General features: G+C 47.6%; 1 protein-coding gene and 8 non-coding genes across 9 annotated transcripts; 5 read left to right on the forward strand and 4 right to left on the reverse strand.

Annotated features, from left to right (window-relative positions):
- On the forward strand, positions 1-7,478 carry znf281a (zinc finger protein 281a). Its single transcript, XM_068336443.1, has 7 exons — positions 1-116; positions 1,557-2,033; positions 2,928-3,029; positions 3,297-3,426; positions 3,763-3,846; positions 3,932-4,050; positions 4,128-7,478. The coding sequence occupies exons 2-7, from the start codon at positions 1,605-1,607 to the stop codon at positions 5,637-5,639; spliced, it is 2,376 nt and encodes a 791-aa protein (XP_068192544.1). The 5' UTR covers positions 1-116; positions 1,557-1,604; the 3' UTR covers positions 5,640-7,478.
- A 1,172-nt stretch (positions 7,479-8,650) lies between these two features.
- Positions 8,651-8,723, reverse strand: trnav-cac (transfer RNA valine (anticodon CAC)). The gene has a single exon. It is a non-coding gene; the product is annotated as a tRNA-Val (tRNA).
- A 126-nt stretch (positions 8,724-8,849) lies between these two features.
- Positions 8,850-8,922, forward strand: trnav-cac (transfer RNA valine (anticodon CAC)). The gene has a single exon. It is a non-coding gene; the product is annotated as a tRNA-Val (tRNA).
- A 3,204-nt stretch (positions 8,923-12,126) lies between these two features.
- trnav-cac (transfer RNA valine (anticodon CAC)) lies at positions 12,127-12,199 on the reverse strand. Its single transcript has one exon. It is a non-coding gene; the product is annotated as a tRNA-Val (tRNA).
- A 126-nt stretch (positions 12,200-12,325) lies between these two features.
- Positions 12,326-12,398, forward strand: trnav-cac (transfer RNA valine (anticodon CAC)). The gene has a single exon. It is a non-coding gene; the product is annotated as a tRNA-Val (tRNA).
- A 1,504-nt stretch (positions 12,399-13,902) lies between these two features.
- Positions 13,903-13,975, reverse strand: trnav-cac (transfer RNA valine (anticodon CAC)). Its single transcript has one exon. It is a non-coding gene; the product is annotated as a tRNA-Val (tRNA).
- A 126-nt stretch (positions 13,976-14,101) lies between these two features.
- On the forward strand, positions 14,102-14,174 carry trnav-cac (transfer RNA valine (anticodon CAC)). The gene has a single exon. It is a non-coding gene; the product is annotated as a tRNA-Val (tRNA).
- A 1,953-nt stretch (positions 14,175-16,127) lies between these two features.
- Positions 16,128-16,200, reverse strand: trnav-cac (transfer RNA valine (anticodon CAC)). The gene has a single exon. It is a non-coding gene; the product is annotated as a tRNA-Val (tRNA).
- Positions 16,201-16,326: 126 nt separating this feature from the next.
- trnav-cac (transfer RNA valine (anticodon CAC)) lies at positions 16,327-16,399 on the forward strand. Its single transcript has one exon. It is a non-coding gene; the product is annotated as a tRNA-Val (tRNA).
- The last annotated feature ends 4,483 nt before the right edge of the window (positions 16,400-20,882 follow it).

Consider the following 20,882-nt stretch of genomic DNA (forward strand, 5'->3'; position numbering starts at 1 on the left):
AGGAAAGATGGAAGAACGCAGCAGCTGCGGGAGAACAATGTTTGGGCTCTAGACTCCGACCGGACGGCGGGGGGCGAACTACGCGAGCCGAATCGGCGGGTCATGGTCCTGTACCGGTAAGCCCGGTTCGAACGGCCCGGTTCCGGTGCGGACTTGAGTCGGACGCGGCGAAACTGCTCACACGGGACGCAGAACTCCGCGCTGCGCTCCGCCGCTAGTTAGCCGCTAGCTTAGCCTCTGCTAGCCGGACGAGCATCATTGTTCGCTGGAGTTGTGCGGGCCATTTGTTTTGGGTCATGCTCGCGTTGTTGCTCCATCACGTACGCTCGGTTACCGGAGCCAGCGACCCGGGAGAAACCCTCGAATAACCACCGACGACGTAAGAAGCTTCCTCCACATTTATGGCGGAAAGCAGCGGCCGTCCTTGGGAGCATTCCCCCCCGGCTGGTGGATGTCTTGTGTAACGTTAACGCGAATGCTCGCTGATATAATCCGGTGAATTCTTTAATTTAAACTTTTTTTTTTTAAAAGAGACAAACTAACTTTTTTACACCTTTAAAAAGCTGCGGGTTTCATTTGACGCAGGTTTCTTCGGGTTTCTCGTCGGTATCTGCTCGGTTTTGATGATGACGAGCGCGGATGTGCTGTTATTGCGTGGCCGTATTAATTATTGCCCGATCCCGCATCACAAAGAAGGGCCCCGCAGCGGGTAGCCGCGCGGTTAGCACGCTAGCTAATTGAATAGCGGACTAGCTCGCTAGTTTCCACAAATACACGCAGAGTGGCGTGTTTCCTTCACACACAGACCGCCTGTGTGAACACTTTATATTCGGTTGAAGTGAACATGAGTTACCGAAGTCCACATTTTTAACCGGTTAAAGTTTCCTGCGCGTCCTTAGCAGCGGTGGACGCCGCTGCTAACGCGCCGCTCGAGCGGAACGCGTCGCGGCAGCGCTCATTAGCAGCTTTGTTTACCCCTAAAAAATGACTTATTAATTAAAAATGAATAATGAAAATAGACTTTTTTCACTTTTTGACACCTAAATATGAGGAATCAGTTCAGATTTAATTGTAATATTTATTTTAAAAAAAAACACCGATAGGTGCGATCGATCAGCTCACAAAGCGGCTGTTTTAATGCGGTTCCTCATTGGCAGATAATCTGGAGTGGGAATAGGATGACAGAAACATCACACAGATTAACGCACAACTCATCTGGTGTTGTGTCTGGTGGTGCGTTCACGGTGACCCTCGCTGCCCTGTTCGTTTATCCTACACGAGAATTCTGCACGGCAGCTCCAGTTTATTTAGCTTTTTTTTCCTTCACTTGTATCTAAGCCAGACTGCAGCCCTTTGTTGACCCACAAACTGTCCCTCATAATCCGGCTGAGCGCCCAGTGGTGGGATCAGAGGCCGTGATGCTGATTTGTGAAGACCGAGCTTAACCGTCTCTGCAATTGTTTCCGTTCTGCTGTTTTTTTTTTCATCCTTATTTCTAATAATTACCAGGCGGGGGTCAGATGTGTGTCTGACCGCTGCTGTTTGTTTCCCCGCAGGATGACACTGACTTCCACCCCGTAGGTTCGCGCCCGTCGGCATCCACCATGAACATCATTCAGGACAAACTCGGCAGTGAATTTTTGCGCTCCAACGGCAGCATGGACTCCAATTTCGGGCCCGGCATGATCATGTTCAGCCACCTCCCCCCGGTGACCAGCTTCACCCGCCTGGCCGCCCACTCCGTCATGCAGGACCTCCCTCCTCCTCCTCCTCCTCCGCAGGAGATGATCCTGAAGAAGGAGCGGGACTCGCCCGACTGCAGCGGCGGCGTGGGGGTCCAGGTTGGGCGTCTGGGGTGCGTTGGCGGGGTGGGGGATTACGTTCACGCCATGGGCATCAAGCAGGAGAAGCTGACGGAGCAGGATTACCGCCTCCCGCTTTACCCCCCCGGGCTGGCGAAGAGCACGGAGCTGCTGGAGGTGACGGTCAGCAACAACCAGAGTCTGCTGACGCACGACCTCCACATGGGCAGCGTGAGTACCGATGGGGGGGGGGGTTCTTCTGATGAGTCACATTACGTCTCGCTGCCTCAGCAGGTTTTTCAGCCGATTGAGAGGAAACGACTGCAAATAATCAGATGTTTATTGCAGGTGTTGATTTCTATTTGTAGGTGGAGATCAAAAGAACACAAATAATCAATAATAATACTATTATTGATATTAATATTATTATTATTATCACCTCAAATCAGGATTCAGGCGTTGGTGTGTTTTTTGTAGCATCAGATCCCAGATCAGTTAAATCGGATCAATACAGTTTGGATCTGTTGCGTTATAAACCCCCCGATGACTCGAGGTGCAACATTTAAATGAGCCCCCCCCCCCCCTTGTTTGTCTTTGTGAGCGGGTGTGCCCGTGGGATGGGGGGGGTGATGTCACCCGGCCTGGGCGTGAATGAAAACATGGCGGCGGGGACACAGATGTCTTGTTTGAGCTCGCACTTCAATTTCAGACGTCTTTTGTGCTCATTGGGAGAGAAATCCATGCGACCACACGCCGGACAAAAGCAGGGATTTAAAGGGGGGGGGGCACTGGGGGTCTTGATGAAGTTTGTCAAAAGCAGAAATGATGATTTCACATCGGGGATTTTTTTTGAAGGAAATATGGAGGATGTGGAATGTGGCTGATATTTTTGAGAGGTGGGTGCATCACCTGCCCCCTCCCCCACCCGACAAGGGAAGGTTACTTTCTTTTGCACGCCAGAGCCGCATCACGTGTTAGCGTTAGCGTTAGCAACCCGCAGACGTCCGCGTGTTTGCGCACACAGGTTCAGCCCGGCGGCCTCCAACATTCAATCAAGTGATTTCCTCTTTGCCGCTCGCTCTCACACACCCCCCGCCCCCCCACTCCCTTTTGTCATCGCCACAGCTGCCGAGTCAGCTAGGAAAGGAGCCCACTGGGAGGAAAGGTCGGAGGTCAAATGGTGAAGGACAAGAGGGCAAACCGAGGAGGAAGAGGAGCGAAGCAAAGGTTTGTGCATTCAGGCTTCAAATGTGCACAATTGAAGAATGTATTTTATATATTATTAATATATTTAAAATATATATATAACAAATATTTAATAATCAAAAAACCTTCTCTTAAATTGCATGATCTTTTTTAGACGAATAAAAAGCCTCTATTTTTCACTCACGTTTGGCTGTTTTTTGAGTTTTTTTCCCAAATACGGGATGCGATCCGCCTCCCGGCCGCGTTCGTGTCGGACGCTCAAGACGCTCGTTCGTTGTCATTCTGCAGCAATCGCTGATGCTGGATGCAGACGGAGGCGGCAGCCTGTCGCCAGGCAACAAGACGCACGTGTGCGAACACTGTGCCGCGTCCTTCAGGAGCTCCTACCACCTGCGCCGCCACGTCCTCATCCACACAGGTACGCGCCCACAAGCTCCGCCCCTTCCTGTAGCAGCTTGAAAATATGCTTGACTTCCAGCATCGTTGATGGTAGCTAGTTAGCATAGCATAGTTTGCCGTTAGCTAACTATGCTTCTCAGTTTTACCTCCTTTTTTTTCGCGACGCGTCAGAAGTTAATAACAGGTTATAAACTTTATAGTGTCTGGAAATCATAAGCGAAGGAATGCCGCGCGGCTTGTTTCTGATTGTCTCTGCTCCTACCCGTTAGCGACGTTAGCTCAGCTGCCGTCCAGCGTTGCGATCGCTTTAAATCAATCGATCTTTTATCGATCTGTGATTGGTCTTTCTTTCCAGGCGAGAGGCCGTTCAGGTGCAGCCAATGCAACATGAGCTTCATCCAGAAGTACCTCCTCCAGCGGCACGAGAAAATCCACAGCGGTGAGTGATTTTAAATCGGGCGTTTATCCCGGTCGGCCGTTAGCGGTCGGAGCTAACCGTTAGCGACGCTGTGCCCCGATGCTAGGAGAGAAGCCATTCAGCTGCGATCAGTGCAACATGCGGTTCATCCAGAAGTACCACATGGAGCGGCACAAGCGGACGCACAGCGGGGAGAAGCCGTACCGCTGTGACACCTGCCAACAGGTCGGTGGCCGTGCCGCGACCTTTGACCCCTGCTCCGGGTTGTTTGCTCAAACGGATGGTGTGTTTCCTCCCTGCAGTATTTTTCCAGGACGGATCGGCTGCTGAAGCACAAGCGGACCTGCGGCGACGCCGTGAGGAAGGGGCTGGATCCCGGGGGGGCGGGGTTCGGGTGCGAGGAGGCGGGACATGGCAGCTACGGGATCACTCAGGGAAATACCGGGAGGAAGAGGGGGCGGGGCAGGAACACCGCCGAGGGGGGTGAGCGAAAGAAGAGGAAAGGTGAAGGAGGGGGCGGGCTGAAGGCGGAGCCCGCTCACGCCGTCGTCCCTGGGGGGTACGGCCTTCACGAATATCCTTTAGGGAGCCAATCGGTGTCTTCCTCCACGGAGCCGGATCCCAGCATGCATCACGGCCGAGCCCCGAAGATGGCGTTCAAGAAAGCGAATCGTAAGAGTCTGGACAAGGCCAAAGGGGGGCTGCTGGAGCAGGGGGGGGCCATGGAGCCCCCCAGCAGCAACTACAGCGACGCCATGCAGTTTGTCAAGAAGCGGCGCTACCTCCAGGCCGCCAACGGCGCCAGCTCCTCGGCACCGATGGGGGTGGGAGCCAGCGGCGAGTACGACATGGGTGGGGCCGCCATCGGGCACCAGCCGTCCGTTATTCAGGGTGGGGTCTCCGTGGCGATGGACGGCGACGCCCCCCTGGGTCTGGACAAGTCCGGGATACCGGACGAGGTGCTGCAGAGCCTCCTGGACCACTACGCGCAAAAACCTGACGCCTCACACCCCCACGACGTCCACTTCGACATGGGGGGGCACCACGTGGAGCTGACCCCTGCCAACGACGGGTCCGACATCGGCCACGGGGCCCCCAGCCCGACGGGCGACAGGACGGTGATGATGCACGAGTATTCACGCTTCCTGCTGCAGGCGCTGGAGCGCACCAGCCACACCGCCAGCTTCCCTCTGGGCCCCCCCACCGCCTCAGGACCGTTCCCCAACACCCCCCTCTACGCCGACAAGAACATCTACACCACCTCGCCGCTGGAGTGCGGCTTCGGCCCCCCGGCGGCATCGCCCACGCCGCCCGCCTCCGTGCCAAAGTCCCACTTTGTGATGCTGACGGGTTCGTCGCCGCAGCACGGCTTCCACCTGAGCAGCCTGGACCCCCCCCCTCACCACCAGCAGCTCACCCCCTCCCAGGAGCTCAGCGACCAGATGGAGAAGCAGCACTCTTCCTCCGCCACCCCCCCTCCCTCCTCCTATCAGATCAGCCCGTCGGACCTGAAGGAGCACCCGCCGCTGCCGCCGGGCAAGAACGGCATCTACCCCCTAGCGCAGGAGCTGCTGCCCCCCCTGGACGCCCCCAAGCCTTCCTACCAGATTGAAAACTTTGCTCAGGCCTTCGGTTCCCAGTTCAAGTCGGACGGCCGCCGTTTGCCGTACGGCGCCGACGCCGGCGGGGAGGCGGATCACCGGATACGGACGCCCGTGTCCGAGTTCTCAGGGTTCAGTAGTTTGTTGTCTGATGTTGTCACGGAGACGGTGGGTTCAGGCGCCAAACGCAACGCAAGCCAAAGCTACAGATGAGACCTGAGACCCGCAAAGTGTGACCGTATTTTATTTTTTAGTGCTTCTACTTTATTATTGTTATTATTATTATTATTATTATTATATTATTTTTTTAAGTGACGTCTTTCTTACACCGATGCTGTTTTACTGCCCCCCTCCCACAGGCGAGCCTTCCTGCAAGGCTTCCTGGAAAAAAGAACTTTATTTTTTAATTTAAATATGTACTTCCTGTTTGTCTTTTCCCACAAGCTGAAGTGTTTGAGCAATCAACTTTTACATTTGTACAGTAATAATGAAAGAAATAATAACCACGATGGCAGGGAATAGCCCAGAACTGAACTAGCAAAAAAGAAAAAGTTCCAAAAAAAAAAAATCTGTCTGTTACAAGGTCTGAAAGTATTACTCAGGAAAAAGCGTTGCCAGGAGACGCCGGCGAGGTTCAGCGAACGCTCCTCAGAACAGAAGTTATTCTAATGTTTTATTTCTAATGTTTTATTACGTGTTGAAGGAGCGACGCGAACACATCGCTCACGCCAGCACTGAAAACACTTTCTACTCGGCTGCATAGAGATTATGGTACGTTAGTGTCAATGTGAACCTCTGTTTCCTTCAATAAGGGCCATATATATATATATAACTATATATATATTTATAAGAATATATATTAATGTAAGATAACAGATTTAATCACTCTGGGGAGCTGCCAGTGTAAAAAGAAGAGGAGGAGATGAGCGTTGTTCTTTCATTGGCCATTAGGGGGAGCTGTTGGACAGAATGGCTTCCCCACTTTTTCCTTTTCCCCGCCCGTCCCTCCTCTTCTTCTTTGGTTATTTCTTTAAAAGAATCCAGTTAGCACTTTGAGCCGTTTTTCTTACATACAGTCCGACAGACGAGTCGTCCGGGGCGGATTCCGGCCGCTTTTACCCCTCACCGGGGTAGTTTCCACCCACGTGAGCCAGTTGGAGGGGAGGGAGGGGCGTCGATATGGGAAAAGGGTTTTTTTTTTTTTTGTTTATTTCTCTTTCACCCTTTTAGGGAGGGTTTAGTGGGCGGGGCTGAGGGAGGGAGAGTGGGCGGGGCTTAAACATTTAATCGGGATAATGTAAATGTATTTTGAACCCCTAGTTTTAGTCGTGACCCGACGTAGCCGCGTTGCGTTCTTATCGAATCCGGTGTTAGTGATCCAGTATTGGCTGCGGCCACGTGCCATGTGGGCGGTTCCCGAACCATGTGACCTGTCAGAAATCAGGGGGAGGGGCCTATTCCTGAGAAACACGGGCGCAAGATGTTGTCTAGTAAAGCTTATGTGTAATTCTTGATTTAAAAAAAAAAAAGTGTAAGGTGTAAATTATATTTTGTAAAAATGAATTGTCTTCCAGCCGGCGGTCGCGGCGTGGGCGTGAACACGATGCTGTAATATCCCGGTTGCCGCGGCGCCGAGCGGTTTGAATAACCTCGTATATACCTCATATCACACAGCAGGGATGAAGGAGTGAAGGTGTTGTCACGGCGATGCTGTCTTACCTGTAGAAAATAAGAGGTGGACGTTTGGGTGACGTTCAGACGACGGGTTTCTAGAAACGTCTTCAGTTCCTTCAGATCTGGTTCGGATCCTTTCAACGAGTTTGTTTACAAAAAAATGTACAAAACACTAAATCTTAAGGAATTTTGATCCCTTGTCTTATTATATTTTCCTATAACCCCCCCCACTTTATTTTTTTTATCGTCACCAGATTTTGTAGCTGATCTTCCTCCATTTTTATGTCCTTTCAGTTTCTTGTGACTCGTTTCACAAAACTGTAATTGTCCAATAAATTTAAAAGTAAGTAGGGAGAAAACAATAAAAAAAAAGACTTATCGATACCTGATTGTTGTCCTTCATGTGGTGAATGATCAATAGAAGTTGGATGTGGATGCCCGCCACCAGGGGGCGTCGATGCGACACCATCAAATTCAGGGTTATTGATTATTGAATGTTTTTCCAGCTCGATTCCAATTCACATCTTTATTGATTGAAAAGTCAGAGATGTGAATTGTACGACCTGATAATTTGGTGTTGCTTCCTTTTGAGTTACGTTTTGATGCATAACTTCGAACCGGGTTCTTCCTGAGTCTGAATGGAAGCTGGAAGAAGTTGTGATGAAGGAATTCCTTTGGTTGTGTTCGAGACCCGGAAGCCGAGCAGGAATCACTCGGTTTGAGTCCCGCTGCGCGTCTTTGGACACCCGGTCCGTGGTGCGTAAAAAGAAATATACCCACGGAATAAAATTCGTTTCTTTTGTGATGCAAGGAACGAATTTTGTACTTGGAAATGAATTAATGTGACAAAATTGGATCGTTAAATAATTGACCTGCTTAGTTTTTAACGAGCAGCGGCGCCTTCGTCTGCGTCACAGGATGAAGAATGAGGAAGAGGTCAGACATGGAGGAGATGCTGGAGATGAACGATGGAAGAAATGGAAGCTTCAACATCTGGAGGTTAAAATGTGACTTTTTCTGACTTTTGACTTAAATTTGTTTCCATAACTTTTGACTGAAGATGCGTTCAAAGTGTTCAGACCCGACAGGAAAAGGAAGCTACAGCAAATCAGACATTAAAGGGTTAAGTGTTTAATTAAACATCAATAATTTGTGAACTGGTTCACTGATCAATAATAAAGATGAGAACAGAACTAAACAGAGACTAATGGCTGCTGGGAAAATGAAATTCAAGTATTAAAATAAACGGATTGAAGCTGATCCTTGAACTCACCCTCCAATCGGGACATGCTGCAGGGAGGGGGCGTGGTCAGGAGTCAAGGTATCCACTAATCAACTGAACAGAACACAAGAGGGAGGGCGGGGCCAGGAGTCCAGCAATTCACCAATCAGAGTTGAGATACCGAGATCACCGGAGAGGAAACTGAGAGATGAACGGAAAAGTTTGCAGCCAGAGCCGATTCTGGTAACACACACACACACACACACACAGGACTGGGACATCATCATCATCATCATCATCATCCTTCACTGTGAGTCTTATAGTAAAATGTTTCCGCCCGGTTTCGAACCGGGGACCTTTCGCGTGTGAGGCGAACGTGATGACCACTACACTACGGAAACCCATGAGGCTGAGAAAAAGTCCTGCAAAGAACTCTGGGTAAAATGACTTTGGACACCTGGACCTCTAAGAAATCAGTTGATGTTCGGTCAGGAGGCTGAATCTGGGAGTTCATTTGTCCCTTCAGGGTTTCCGTAGTGTAGTGGTCATCACGTTCGCCTCACACGCGAAAGGTCCCCGGTTCGAAACCGGGCGGAAACATGTGAAGACACGGAATGAGGGTTTTTCTGCTCTGTTTTGTATTCATGAGGGACTCTGAACAACATTCTTCATTGTTAACAGAGAACCTGCTGGGGGGGCGTGTCTCCAGTGCGTTTAAATTGACGTCATGACCAGGTGTGATTTAATAACTGCAAACCAGGAGGTTCTCCGGGACAGATCTGGACCCCAGATGGACCTCAAAGTTCTGGAGTGTCATCAGTAAAGAGGGTTTCCTGTTCACTGGAGGAGAAGTGATGCTGACAGAACTTCCGGTAGAAGTTGGACACTGGGGGGTCGACCCCACCAGCATTTACTAGCACCAATAATAAATACAATAAAATAAAATAAACTACAAACTGCAGCGACTGATGATTCAAATGATGGAGACAGATTCATGGATTCCTCTGAGGAGGGAAAAGTCGCTGCCAAACTCAGGAGCTGAAAGTTGTGGACAAAACACTGAGTTATTGAAGTTCGTGTAGAAGGAAAAACTAAAGTTAGAATGAATCAATTAATAAAGATGAAAATATTTAATCATGGAGGAAACCTGGAAGCTAAACCCGTCCAGGAGAAAGAGAAGCGACACATGAATCACCAGATGGATTAAAGGGTTAAGTCTTTATTAAACATTGAGACTTTTAGAACCCCCCACTCAAATCACGATCTCACCCTGCTGAGGTCTACTCAGGTAATTGGTTACCTGGACTCCTGGCCACGCCTTCTCTCCTGAAACCAGTCCTCTGATTGTAGGGTCAGTCCTGGGATCCGCTTCAATCCGTTTACTTTATTTCCCAGCAGCCACTGGTCTCTGTTTAGTTCTGTTCTCATCTTTATTATTGATCAGTGAACCAGTTCACCAATGATTAATGTTGTATAAATTGTTTAATTGATTAATTGGATAGACAGACATTAACCAGTAAGAACGCGCAGCGTGTCGAGTCCAGTCGTCTCCATCCCGAGTCTCAGGACGCGTCAGACGAACCAGAACCAGAACCAGACGTTCAGCCGATGCTTCCTGATTCTGAATGGAAGCTGGAAGAAGTTGTGATGAAGGAATTCCTTTGGTTGTGTTCGAGACCCGGAAGCCGAGCAGGAATCACTCGGTTTGAGTCCCGCTGCGCGTCTTTGGACACCCGGTCCGTGGTGCGTAAAAAGATAAATACGCACGGAATAAAATTCGTTTCGTTTGTGATGCAAGGAACGAATTTTGTAGTTGGAAATGAATTAATGTGACAAAATAGGATCGTTAAATAATTGACCTGCTTAGTTTTTAACGAGCAGCGGCGCCTTCGTCTGCGTCACAGGATGAAGAATGAGGAAGAGGTCAGACATGGAGGAGATGCTGGAGATGAACGATGGAGGAAATGGAAGCTTCAACATCTGGAGGTTAAAATGTGACTTTTTCTGACTTTTGACTTAAATTTGTTTCCATAACTTTTTACTGAAGATGCGTTCAAAGTGTTCAGACCCGACAGAGGAAAAGGAAGCTACAGCAAATCAGACATTAAAGGGTTAAGTGTTTAATTCTTCTTCTTCTTCTTTTCCTTTCGGCTTTTCCCTTCAGGGGTCGCCACAGCGAATCAATTTCATCCATCTAGCCCTGTCCTTTGAATCCTCTTCTCTCACACCAACTACCTTCATGTCCTCTTTCACTACATCCATAAACCTCCTCTTTGGTCTTCCTCTAGGCCTCCTGCCTGGCAGTTCAAAACTCAGCATCCTTCTACCAATATATTCACTATCTCTCCTCTGGACATGTCCAAACCATCTCAGTCTGGCCTCTCTGACTTTATCTCCAAAACCTCTAACATGTGCTGTCCCTCTGATGTACTCATTCCTGATCCTATCCTTCCTGGTCACTCCCAGAGAGAACCTCAGCATCTTCATCTCTGCTACCTCCAGCTCTGCCTCCTGTCTTTTCTTCAGTGACACTGTCTCTAGACCAAACAACATCGCTGGTCTAACCACAGTTTTGTACACCTTTCCTTTCATTTTAGCTGAAACTCTTCTATCACACATCACACCTGACACTTTCCTCCACCCGTTCCATCCTGCCTGGACACGCTTCTTCACCTCTTTTCCACACTCTCCATTGCTCTGGACTGTTGACCCTAAGTACTTAAAATCCTCCACCTTCTTGATCTCTTCTCCCTGTAACCTCACTCTTCTACTTGGGTCCTTCTCATTCACACACATGTACTCTGTCTTACTGCGGCTAACCTTCATTCATCTCCTTTCCAGGACAAACCTCCACCTCTCTAGCTTCTCCTCCACCTGTTCCCTGCTCTCACTGCAGATCACAATGTCATCTGCAAACATCATAGTCCATGGAGAATCCTGTCTAACCTCGTCTGTCAGCCTGTCCATCACCATAGCAACAAGAAGGGGCTCAGAGCTGATCCCTGATGCCGTCCCATCTCCACCTTGAACTCCTCTGTCACACCTACACACACCTCACCACTGTCTTACAGTCTTCATACATGTCCTGCACCGTTCTAACATACTTCTCTGCCACTCCAGACTTCCTCATACAATACCACAGTTCCTCTCTGGGCACCCTGTCATCAGCTTTCTCCAGATCTACAAAAACACATGGAGGAGATGCTGGAGATGAACGATGGAGGAAATGGAAGCTTCAACATCTAGAGGTTAAAATGTGACTTTTTCTGACTTTTGACTTAAATTTGTGTCCATAACTTTTTACTGAAGATGCGTTCAAAGTATTCAGAGCCGACAGAGGAAAAGGAAGCTACAGCAAATCAGACATTAAAGGGTTAAGTGTTTAATTAAACATCAATAATTTGTGAACCGGTTCACCGATCAATAATAAAGATGGAGAACAGAACCAAACAGAGACTAGTGGCTGCTGGGAAACAGAAATTCAAGTATTAAAATAAACGGATTGAAGCTGATCCTTGAACTCACCCTCCAATCGGGACATGCTGCAGGGAGGGGGCGTGGTCAGGAGTCAAGGTATCCACCAATCAACTGAACAGAACACAAGAGGGAGGGCGGGGCCAGGAGTCCAGCAATTCACCAATCAGAGTTGAGATACCGAGATCACCGGAGAGGAAACTGAGAGATGAACGGAAAAGTTTGCAGCCAGAGCCGATTCTGGTATCACACACACACACACACACACCTGCATCATCATCATCATCATCATCATCATCATCATCCTTCACTGTGAGTCTTATAGTAAAATGTTTCCGCCCGGTTTCGAACCGGGGACCTTTCGCGTGTGAGGCGAACGTGATGACCACTACACTACGGAAACCCATGAGGATGAGAAAAAGTCCTGCAAAGAACTCTGGGTAAAATGACTTTGGACACCTGGACCTCTAAGAAATCAGTTGATGTTCTGGCAGGAGGCTGAATCTGTGGGTTCATTTGTCCCTGCAGGGTTTCCGTAGTGTAGTGGTCATCACGTTCGCCTCACACGCGAAAGGTCCCCGGTTCGAAACCGGGCGGAAACATTTTACTATAAGACTCACAGTGAAGGATGATGATGATGATGATGCAGGTGTCGCAGTCCTGTGTGTGTGTGTGTGTGTGTGTGTTACCGGAAGCGGCTGCTGTTTTCCTCTTTCAGCTTCTTCTGTGCGCTCGGTTGCTCAGCTCTGATTGGTGCATCACTGGGCTCCTGGCCACACCCTCCCTGTACGGGTCTGCTCAGCTGATTGGTGGATACCTGGACTCCTGACCACGCCTCCTCTTCTGCAGCTTGTCCTCTAATTGGACGGTCAGTTCCAGGATCCACTTCCATCCGTTTACTTTTTTCCCCAGCAGCCACTAGTCTCTGTTTAGTTCTGTTCTCATCTTTATTATTGATCAGTGAACCAGTTCACCAATGATTAATGTTGAATAAATTTTTTTATTGATTAATTGGATAGACAGACATCAACCAGTGTGAACGCGCAGCGTGTCAAGTCCAGTCGTCTCCATCCCGAGTCTCAGGACGCGTCACACGAACCAGAACCAGAACCAGAACCAGACGTTCAGCCGATGCTTCCTGAGTGTGAATGGAAGGTGGAAGAAGTTGTGATGAAGGAATTCCTTTGGTTGTGTTCGAGACCCGGAAGCCGAGCAGGAATCACTCGGTTTGAGTCCCGCTGCGCGTCTTTGGACACCCGGTCCGTGGTGCGTAAAAAGAAAAATACGCACGGAATAAAATTCGTTTCATTTGTGATGCAAGGAACGAATTTTGTAGTTGGAAATGAATTAATGTGACAAAATATTTGAACGTTCGATGACGGATCGTCAATTCATTTTCCTGCTTAGTTTTTAACGAGCAGCGGCACCTTCGTCTGCGTCACAGGATGAAGAATGAGGAAGAGGTCAGACATGGAGGAGATGCTGGAGATGAACGATGGAGGAAATGGAAGCTTCAACATCTGGAGGTTAAAATGTGAGTTTTTCTGACTTTTGAGTTAAATTTGAAGATGCGTTCAAAGTGTTCAGACCCGACAGAGGAAAAGGAAGCCACATAAAATCAGACATTAAAGGGTTAAGTGTTTAATTAAACATCAATAATTTGTGAACTGGTTCACTGATCAATAATAAAGATGGAGAACAGAACTAAAGAGAGACTAGTGGCTGCTGGGAAAATGAAATTCAAGTATTAAAATAAACGGTGTGAAGCGGGTCCTGGAACTAACGCTCCAATCAGAGGACAGGCTGCAGGAGAGGAGGCGTGGTCAGGAGTCCAGGTAACCACCAATCAGCTGAACAGAACACAAGAAGGAGGGCGGGGCCAGGAATCCAGCGATGCACCAATCAGAGCTGAGCTACCGAGAACACCGGAGAGGAAACTGAGAGATGAACGGAAAAGTTTGCAGCCAGAGTCACAGCCGATTCTGGTATCTCACACACACACACACACACACACACACACACACACACACACACACACACACACACACACACACACACAGGACTGGGACACCATCATCATCCTTCACTGTGAGTCTTATAGTAAAATGTTTCCGCCCGGTTTCGAACCGGGGACCTTTCGCGTGTGAGGCGAACGTGATGACCACTACACTACGGAAACCCATGGGGCTGAGAAAAAGTCCTGCAAAGAACTCTGGGTAAAATGACTTTGGACAACTGGACCTCTAAGAAATCAGTTGATGTTCGGGCAGGAGGCTGAATCTGTGAGTTCATTTGTCCCTTCAGGGTTTCCGTAGTGTAGTGGTCATCACGTTCGCCTCACACGCGAAAGGTCCCCGGTTCGAAACCGGGCGGAAACATGTGAAGACAAGGAATGAGGGTTTTTTCTGCTCTGTTTTGTATTCATGAGGGACTCTGAACAACATTCTTCATTGTTAACAGAAAACCTGCTGGGGGGGGGGCGTGTCTACAGTGCGTTTAAATTGACGTCATGACCAGGTGTGATTTAATAACTGCAAACCAGGAGGTTCTCCGGGACAGATCTGGACCCGAGATGGACCTCAAAGTTCTGGAGTGTCATCAGTAAAGAGGGTTTCCTGTTCACTGGAGGAAAAGTGATGCTGACAGAGCTTCCGGTAGAAGTTGGACACTGGGGGGTCGACCCCACCAGCATTTACTAGCACCAATAACAAAAAAATAAAATAAAATAAAATAAACTACTAACTGAAGCGACTGATGATTCAAATGATGGAGACAGATTCATGGATCCCTCTGAGGAGGGAAAAGTCGTTGCCAAACTCAGGAGCTGAAAGTTGTGGACAAAACACTGAGTTATTGAAGTTCGTGTAGAAGGAAAAACTAAAGTTAGAATGAATCAATTCATAAAGATGAAAATATTTAATCATGGAGGAAACCTGGAAGCTAAACCCGTCCAGGAGAAAGAGAAGCGACACATGAATCACCAGATGGATTAAAGGGTTAAGTCTTTATTAAACATTAAGACTTTTAGAACCCCCGACTCAAATCACAATCTCACCCTGCTGAGGTCTACTCAGGTAATTGGTTACCTGGACTCCTGGCCACGCCTTCTCTCCTGAAACCAATCCTCTGATTGGAGGGTCAGTCCCGGGATCCGCTTCAATTCCTTAATTTTATTTCCCAGCAGCCACTAGTCTCTGTTTAGTTCTGTTCTGGTCTTTATTATTGATCAGTGAACCAGTTCACCAATGATTAATGTTGAATAAATTGTTTAATTGATTAATTGGATAGACAGACATTAACCAGTGTGAACGCGCAGCGTGTCGAGTCCAGTCGTCTCCATCCCGAGTCTCAGGACGCGTCAGACGAACCAGAACCAGAACCAGACGTTCAGCCGATGCTTCCTGAGTCTGAATGGAAGCTGGAAGAAGTTGTGATGAAGGAATTCCTTTGGTTGTGTTCGAGACCCGGAAGCCGAGCAGGAATCACTCGGTTTGAGTCCCGCTGCGCGTCTTTGGACACCCGGTCCGTGGTGCGTAAAAAGAAAAATACGCACGGAATAAAATTCGTTTCTTTTGTGATGCAAGGAAGGAATTTTGTAGTTGGAAATGAATTAATGTGACTAAATCGGATCGTTAAATAATTGACCTGCTTAGTTTTTAACGAGCAGCTGCGCCTTCGTCTGCGTCACAGGATGAAGAATGAGGAAGAGGTCAGACATGGAGGAGATGCTGGAGATGAACGATAGAGGAAATGGAAGCTTCAACATCTGGAGGTTAAAATGTGACTTTTTCTGACTTTTGAGTTAAATTTGTTTCCATCACTTTTGACTGAAGATGCGTTCAAAGTGTTCAGACCCGACAGAGGAAAAGGAAGCTACAGCAAATCAGACATTAAAGGGTTAAGTGTTTAATTAAACATTAATAATTTGTGAACTGGTTCAGTGATCAATAATAAAGATGAGAACAGAACTAAACAGAGACTAATGGCTGCTGGGAAACAGAAATTCAAGTATTAAAATAAACGGATTCAGGCTAATCCTGGAACTGACCCTCCAATCAGGGCACAGACTGCAGGGTAGGAGGTGTGGTCAAGAGTCCTGGTATCCACCAATCAGCTGAGCAGACCCCTGCAGTGAGGGCGTGGCCAGGAGTCCAGCAATGTACCAATCAGAGCTGAGCTACCGAGAACACCGGCTAGAGGAAGTTGAGAGATGAAAGCGAAAACTTTACAGCCAGAGTCTGGTAACACACACACACACACACACACAGGACTGGGACCCCTGCATCATCATCATCATCATCATCATCCTTCACTGTGAGTCTTATAGTAAATGTTTCCGCCCGGTTTCGAACCGGGGACCTTTCGCGTGTGAGGCGAACGTGATGACCACTACACTACGGAAACCCTGAAGGAACAAATGAACTCCCAGATTCAGCCTCCTGCCAGAACATCAACTGATTTCTTAGAGGTCCAGGTGTCCAAAGTCATTTTACCCAGAGTTCTTTGTAGGACTTTTTTTCAGCCTCATGGGTTTCCGTAGTGTAGTGGTCATCACGTTCGCCTCACACGCGAAAGGTCCCCGGTTCGAAACCGGGCGGAAACATTTTACTATAAGACTCACAGTGAAGGATGATGATGATGATGCAGGTGTGTGTGATACCAGAATCGGCTCTGGCTGCAAACTTTTCCGTTCATCTCTCAGTTTCCTCTCCAGTGTTCTCGGTAGCTCAACTCTGATTGGTGCATCGCTGGACTCCTGGCCCCGCCCTCCCTCCTGTCTTCTGTTCAGTTGATTGGTGGATACCTTGACTCCTGACCACGCCTCCTCCCTTGCAACCTGTCCCGATTGGAGGGTGAGTTCAAGGATCAGCTTCAATCCGTTCATTTTAACACTTGAATTTCTTTTTCCCAGCAGCCACTAGTCTCTGTTTGGTTCTGTTCTCATCTTTATTATTGATCAGTGAACCAGTTCAAAAAATTTTGATGTTTAAATAAACACTTAACCCTTGTGATGAAGGAATTTCTTTGGTTGTGTTCGAGACCCGGAAGCCGAGCAGGAATCACTCGGTTTGAGTCCCGCTGCGCGTCTTTGGACACCCGGTCCGTGGTGCGTAAAAAGAAAAATACGCGCGGAAGAAAATTCGTTTCCTTTGTGATGAAAGGAAGGAATTTTGTCGTTGGAAATGAATTAATGTGACAAAATGGGATCGTTAAATAATTTTACTGCTTAGTTTTTAACGAGCAGCGGCGCCTTCGTCTGCGTCACAGGATGAAGAATGAGGAAGAGGTCAGACATGGAGGAGATGCTGGAGATGAACGATGGAGGAAATGGAAGCTTCAACATCTGGAGGTTAAAATGTGACTTTTTCTGACTTTTGAGTTAAATTTGTTTCCATAACTTTTGACTGAAGATGCGTTCAAAGTGTTCAGACCCGACAGAGGAAAAGGAAACTACAGCAAATCAGACATTGAAGGGTTAAGTGTTTAATTAAACATCAATATTTCGTGAACTGGTTCACTGATCAATAATAAAGATGAGAACAGAACTAAACAGAGACTAGTGGCTGCTGGGAAACAGAAATTCAAGTATTAAAATGAACGGATTGAAGCTGATCCTGGAACTCACCCTCCAATCGGGGGACAGGCTGCAGTAGAGGAGGCATGGTCAGGAGTCAAGGTATCCACCAATCAGCTGAGCAGAACACAAGAGGGAGGGCGGGCCAGGAGTCCAGCGATGCCAGTCGATGTCAGTTCCAGGATCCACTTTGATCCGTTTATTTTATTTCCCAGCAGCCACTGGTCTCTGTTTGGTTCTGTTCTGGTCTTTATTATTGATCAGTGAACCAGTTCACAAATTATTGATGTTTAATTGAACACTTTAAACTTTAATTCTCCTGTTGATTCAATGTTATTCCTTTAAACGGGTCGTGACGTCAGAGGGGGCTCTTCCGGGATTCAGTTTATTTGTCGAAGGATTCCCGGAGTCAGACTAAACATTTTGAACTGTAGATTATTTTATTGATTAATTGGATATTTAATCGTGGAGTCTGTACAGCAGTGACTCATGACTCAGACTCAGTTTGGTGACGTCTGATGCGTTCTGTTCCTCACATCCAATCAGAGTTAAGAACCGGATTCTTCCTGTCGGTCTTTAACCTGCGTTGCCGGAAAGAGGCGGAAAAGTTCCTCCGCGTAAAATCAGTGTTCAGACCCGAACCCGGTTCTTTACCGCCTCCGGTCTCCTGCGGGTCCAAACGGACAGAGAAACGAACTTTAAACCAGATGTGTTGAATCAGATGTGAACCAGTGTGAACGCACAGCGCGTCGCGTCCGGTCGTCTCCATCCCGAGTCTCAGGACGCATCAGAGGAAAGGAATTGATGTGACAAAATTATTTGGACACATTAATAAACAGTTCCAACGAGAAGTTCTGTGGACAGAGACCTCAGGAGACTTCACTCCTGGAGGTTAAAATGTGACTTTTTCTGACTTTTGAGTTAAATTTTTGTTTCCATAACTTTTGACTGAAGATGCGTTCAAAGTGTTCAGACCCGACAGAGGAAAAGGAAGCTACAGCAAATCAGACATTAAAGGGTTAAGTGTTTAATTAAACATCAATAATTTGTGAACTGGTTCACTGATCAATGATAAAGATAAGAACAGAACTAAACAGAGACTAGTGGCTGCTGGGAAATAGAAATTCAAATATTAAAATAAACGGATTGAAGCGGATCCTGGAACTAACGCTCCAATCAGAGGACAGGCTGCAGGGGGGAGGCGTGGCCAGGAGTCCAGGTAACCACTAATCAGCTGAAGAGAACACAAGAGGGAGGACGGGGCCAGGAATCCAGCGATGCACCAATCACAAATGAGCTACCGAGATCGGACGGAAACCCTGTTTCCCAGCAGCCACTAGTCTCTGTTCAGTTCTGTTCTCATCTTTATTATTGATCAGTGAACCAATTCAAAAAATTTTGATGTGTAATTAATCACTTAACCCTTGTGATGAAGGAATTCCTTTGGTTGTGTTCGAGACCCGGAAGCCGAGCAGGAATCACTCGGTTTGAGTCCCGCTGCGCGTCTTTGGACACCCGGTCCGTGGTGCGTAAAAAGAAAAATACGCACGGAAGAAAATTCGTTTCCTTTGTGATGCAAGGAACGAATTTTGTAGTTGGAAATGAATTAATGTGACAAAATAGGATCTTTCAATTATTTTCCTACTTTAGTTTTTTATGACGACCGCCTTCGTCTGCGTCACAGGATGAAGAATGAGGAAGAGGTCAGACATGGAGGAGATGCTGGAGATGAACGATGGAAGAAATGGAAGCTTCAACATCTGGAGGTTAAAATGTGACTTTTTCTGACTTTTGAGTTAAATTTGTTTCCATAACTTTTAACTGAAGATGCGTTCAAAGTGTTCAGACCCGCCAGAGGAAAAGGAAGCTACAGCAAATCAGACATTAAAGGGTTAAGTGTTTAATTAAACATTAATAATTTGTGAACTGGTTCACTGATCAATAATAAAGATGGAGAACAGAACTAAACAGAGACTAGTGGCTGCTGGGAAACAGAAATTCAAAGTATAAAAATCAATGGATTGCTGCGGATCCGAAACTGACCCTCCAATCAGAGGACAGGCTGCAGGAGAGGAGGCGTGGTCAGGACTCCAGCGATAGACCAATCAGAGCTGAGCTACCGGGAGAGGTGTGGACAGGTGGAGCGATAGGTTATTAATCCCGAAGGAAATTCAGGGCGGGAGATGAGATGAAACAGTACACTGAACAACCAGAGCTACAGCCGTAACCCCCCCTCCCCCAGGTAGGAGGCTATGTGGACACAATCACATCATCTCAGGGTGCGCTGCAACCGGAAGAGCCCCCCCGGGACGGAGTTCACCGGACGCTGGAGTTTGTCTTGAGTGTTTCGTACCCAAAAGCCCAAAATGTTAGTTTTGGACTTTCTGCCTTTTGAAGGATGTGTTTCTGCACAAGAATGAGATCAGAGTGAACCTCCTGGACAGGGTTAGGGTAGGGTAGGGTTTGGGTTAGGGTAGGGTAGGGTAGGGTAGGGTTAGGGTTAGGTAAGGACAAACTGCTTGAAAGTGAAATTCCTAACCCTAAACTTAAGCCCAAATAACAAAAAGAAATTTGAAAAATGCATAAAACAGCATGGGGGGGGGCTGTTGTGGTTCTATAGTTTTCCGTCTCATCTCATCTTTTCCTGTTTCCTCTCCGGTGTTCTCTGTTGCTCAGCTCTGATTGGTGCATCGCTGGACACCTGATCACGCCCTCCCTGCTGAGATCTACTCAGGTGATTGGTGGTTACCTGGATTCCTGACCACGCCTCCTCTCTTGCAGCCTGTCCCCTGATTGGAGGGTCAGTTCCAGGATCCACTTCGATCCGTTTATTTTATTTCCCAGCAGCCACTGGTCTCTGTTTGGTTCTGTTCTGGTCTTTATTATTGATCAGTGAACCAGTTCACAAATGATTGATGTTTAATTAAACACTTTAAACTTTAATCCTCCTGTTGATTCAATGTTATTCCTTTAAACGGATCGTGACGTCAGAGGGGGCTCTTCCGGGATTCAGTTTATCCGTTGAAGGATTCCCGGAGTCAAACTAAACATTTTGAACTGTAGATTATTTTATTGATTAATTGGATATTTAATCGTGGAGTCTGTACAGCAGTGACTCATGACTCAGACTCAGTTTGGTGACGTCTGATGCGTTCTGTTCCTCACATCCAATCAGAGTTAAGAACCGGATTCTTCCTGTCGGTTTTTAACCTGCGTTGCCGGAAAGAGGCGGAAAAGTTCCTCCGCGTAAAATCAGTGTTCAGACCCGAACCCGGTTCTTTACCGCCTCCGGTCTCCTGCGGGTCCAAACGGAATTAATGTGACAAAATTATGTGGACACATTAATAAACAGTTTCAGTGAGAAGTTCTGTGGACAGAGACCTCAGGAGACTTCACTCCTTGATCTCAGGTCCATGAAGCCGTTCCACTGCGGAACATCACGGCGCGTTGTGTTTTGTTAGTCCGTTAGAATGAGGAGAATAGGACCAACGCGGAAGGAGACTCGTTTTCT

This window comes from Antennarius striatus, chromosome 16 (assembly GCF_040054535.1).
Source record: "Antennarius striatus isolate MH-2024 chromosome 16, ASM4005453v1, whole genome shotgun sequence".
Classification (NCBI taxonomy): domain Eukaryota; kingdom Metazoa; phylum Chordata; class Actinopteri; order Lophiiformes; family Antennariidae; genus Antennarius; species Antennarius striatus.

Coding starts and splice junctions, on each gene's coding strand:
- znf281a (XM_068336443.1), top strand. CDS start 1,605: ATGAACATCATTCAGGACAAACTCGGCAGTGAATTTTTGCGCTCCAAC. Junction 2,034..2,927: donor ACGACCTCCACATGGGCAGC/GTGAGTACCGAT, acceptor TCATCGCCACAG/CTGCCGAGTCAGCTAGGAAA. Junction 3,427..3,762: donor CCACGTCCTCATCCACACAG/GTACGCGCCCAC, acceptor CTTTCTTTCCAG/GCGAGAGGCCGTTCAGGTGC.